This window comes from Humulus lupulus, chromosome 6 (genome assembly GCF_963169125.1).
Source record: "Humulus lupulus chromosome 6, drHumLupu1.1, whole genome shotgun sequence".
Classification (NCBI taxonomy): Eukaryota; Viridiplantae; Streptophyta; class Magnoliopsida; order Rosales; family Cannabaceae; genus Humulus; species Humulus lupulus.
In genome coordinates this window covers 207,737,294-207,740,333 of record NC_084798.1, presented here as the reverse complement: position 1 = coordinate 207,740,333, position 3,040 = coordinate 207,737,294, and the positions used below count along the sequence as shown (strand labels likewise).

At 32.4% G+C, this 3,040-nt stretch overlaps 1 protein-coding gene across 1 annotated transcript; it reads left to right on the top strand.

Annotated features, from left to right (window-relative positions):
- Positions 1-267: 267 nt before the first annotated feature.
- On the top strand, positions 268-2,670 carry LOC133784421 (patatin-like protein 2). The gene is made up of 7 exons (XM_062223774.1): positions 268-528; positions 658-839; positions 1,103-1,292; positions 1,421-1,582; positions 1,665-1,967; positions 2,084-2,259; positions 2,402-2,670. Exons 1-7 carry the CDS (start codon positions 397-399, stop codon positions 2,484-2,486), a joined length of 1,230 nt encoding a protein of 409 aa, XP_062079758.1. The 5' UTR covers positions 268-396; the 3' UTR covers positions 2,487-2,670.
- The last annotated feature ends 370 nt before the right edge of the window (positions 2,671-3,040 follow it).

Sequence of the window (3,040 nt, the reverse complement as noted above, 5' to 3'; positions counted from 1 at the left end):
CAAATTGATACTTTAGATATGTTATTATACGTGGTCCAATTTCAACGTAAACCAGCAAGTTGGTAATAAGAGAAAATTATTTTGAAGAAAAGAGAGAATTATTTTGACTGACCTACATATGGTCAACAGCTCCCACTTATGTGTATTATATTATAAATTAATATCCCATTTTCTGGAAGTAGAATAGCAAAACAAAATTATATATATATGGAGCACTCGAGATTCATTTCTTACGCCCAACACAATCAATATTAACTAGCTACATACCTCGAACATCTTTCTTTCTCTTAAGCCCTTCTCTTGTCTTAAAAAAGAAAAGAAAAATCCCTTCGTCTTTCATTATATGTTTTTTTTCCTCTTTAATTAAATCTCAAATAATTTAAGTTATATATTGCAATGGAGAGAGCAAGGTCATTCTTACAATCTCCAACTTATGGAAATGTCATCACTGTTCTTAGCATCGATGGTGGTGGGATAAGGGGTATTATTCCCGGCACCATTCTCAGCTGCCTAGAATCTGAGCTCCAGGTACGTACAAAACGACGCCGCATCCACATGCAACTTAATATATATTCATTTTTTTGTGAAATTATACAATATTATTATTAATTCTCTATGGTTCGATTATGTGTTACAAAAATATATATATCCATGCAGAGACTAGATGGCGAGGAAGCAAGAATTGCAGATTACTTTGATGTGATCGCTGGAACTAGCACAGGTGGGCTCGTTACAGCCATGCTTACTGCTCCAGACGAAAACAATCGACCATTATTTGCTGCCAAGGATATCATCAAGTTCTACCTTGAACACGGTCCTAAAATTTTCCCTCAAGAAAGGTATAATTAATTAATGGCTCTATATATTGGGCAGCTATAGCTATATATAATTATCCAATAGATTGATCGAACAGTTGTTAATTTTAGGAAACCTAAGCTCACAACATGTTAAGTGTGTACATAAAATTAAGCCTAAACTATATATATAACCAAATTTTTTCTCAAACTCAACAAAATCTAAAACAGTCTGCATGTATTGATCGTATATGAAATATATATATATTTATATATATATATTGACGTTGGAATTCATACATATGCAGCGTGCCAGTACTTGGTGGTGCGTTGGAGACAATTAGAGCTATAACAGGTCCAAAATATGATGGCAAGTATTTGCGTAACTTACTAAAGGAAATACTAGGAGATCTGCGATTGCACCAGACATTGACTAACGTTGTTATCCCAACCTTTGACATAAAGCGCCTCCAACCCACTATCTTCTCTAGCTATGAGGTAATTAATTTACTTAAATCTATATTATTACATATCATTCAGACCCTTTTACTCTAAAATTCTTAATTTTATAATTTTCATTTGGACCTGGTTTTAGTAATTAATTATCATTAATTATGTTGTATTAGGTGAAAAAGAATCCCAGCCAAGATGCCTTGCTCTCTGATATATGCACCGGAACTTCAGCTGCACCGACCTATCTTCCGGCCCACAGTTTTGAAACCACACATTCAAACGGCCAAGTTAGAAAGTTTAATCTCATCGACGGTGGTGTCGTTGCTAACAATCCGGTAAATTAATTCATATATATAATATTGGGTTTTCGAAATTTAATTTTTCGGGATTAATAATAATTGTTGTAAATATTTTCAGGCTTTGGTGGCCATAAATGAAGTGTCAAAGGAAATCCATCAAGGAAATCGAGACTTCTTTCCGATCAAGCCTACGGAGTACGGCCGATTTTTGGTTGTGTCGTTAGGAACTGGTACGCCAAAACCTGATGAGAAGTACAACGCAATTGAAGCAGCTAAGTGGGGTGTTGTGGGATGGCTGACCAGCCACCATTCCACTCCTTTGGTCGACATTTTCACTCAAGCAAGTAGTGATTTGGTCGATTTTTTCCTCTCCACTATATTTCAGGCTCTTCAATCTGAGAAAAACTATCTGCGAATCCAAGTACGTTGATCATATTTTAACCTAGCTACATGTAATTAATACATGATTTACTTTCATTAACGATCGAGATCTTATTGTATTTTGATTATATAATAATAAATCGGTGAAAATTGCAGGATGATACACTAGGTGAAAAGGTATCTTCTGTGGATATTGCTACCAAAGAAAACTTGAATGAACTTGTTAAAGTTGGAGAGGCTTTGTTGAAGAAACCGGTTGCCATGGTAAATTTGGAGACTGGTTCTTTTGAGCCTTGTCATAATGATGTGACAAATGAAGAGGCTATCAGAAGGTATATATATATATATGTATACATATACTACTCGTTTATTATAATCATATATAAATATGTAGACTAAGTATATATATATACATAATTTCCTCATGAATATATAAGAAAATTATGAAATAATTCTTATTTATTTTTTGTGTAGGGTTGCCGGAATACTTTCCCGGGAGAGAAAGGCTCGTGAGGCTAAGTCACCAATTGCAAAAGTTGCGACTACAAGTTCAAAATAAATGCTTAATTGTGTGCTAGATATATGCTTATCAATTTACTCCAATATTAGATTTTTTTTTTTTGGTTAAATTATAGCTGAGAAGCTATGATATATATATACTACTGTGTTCTAATGGATTATATATACCATTCTTTATTTGTAATATTTACTCTTGTATGAATAAAATACCCAATTGGTTTCCATTTTATTGACCTATTTTCATTATTAATTCTAATTTATAATTTGATCAATCAGTTGTTGCTTGCATGCAATGCAAGATTTAATGCCGAGATATATACATTAGTTTTCTTTTTAATATATGTTATTTGTCTGAATTTCTATGTCGTTGTTATTATTATTATTAATAAAATATTATATATACGACAACATTTTACACTTACATTGTATGACACGGTGGGCTTTTTAATGTAATATTCAACTAGGTATAATATTAATGAATTTTGAAGTAAGATTAATATGCTATAGGCTTATATAAATCACACATAACCATTGACATTTTCACATCTTTTTAAATTGTATAATTAAAATTAATTACACATCCACATGTAATTT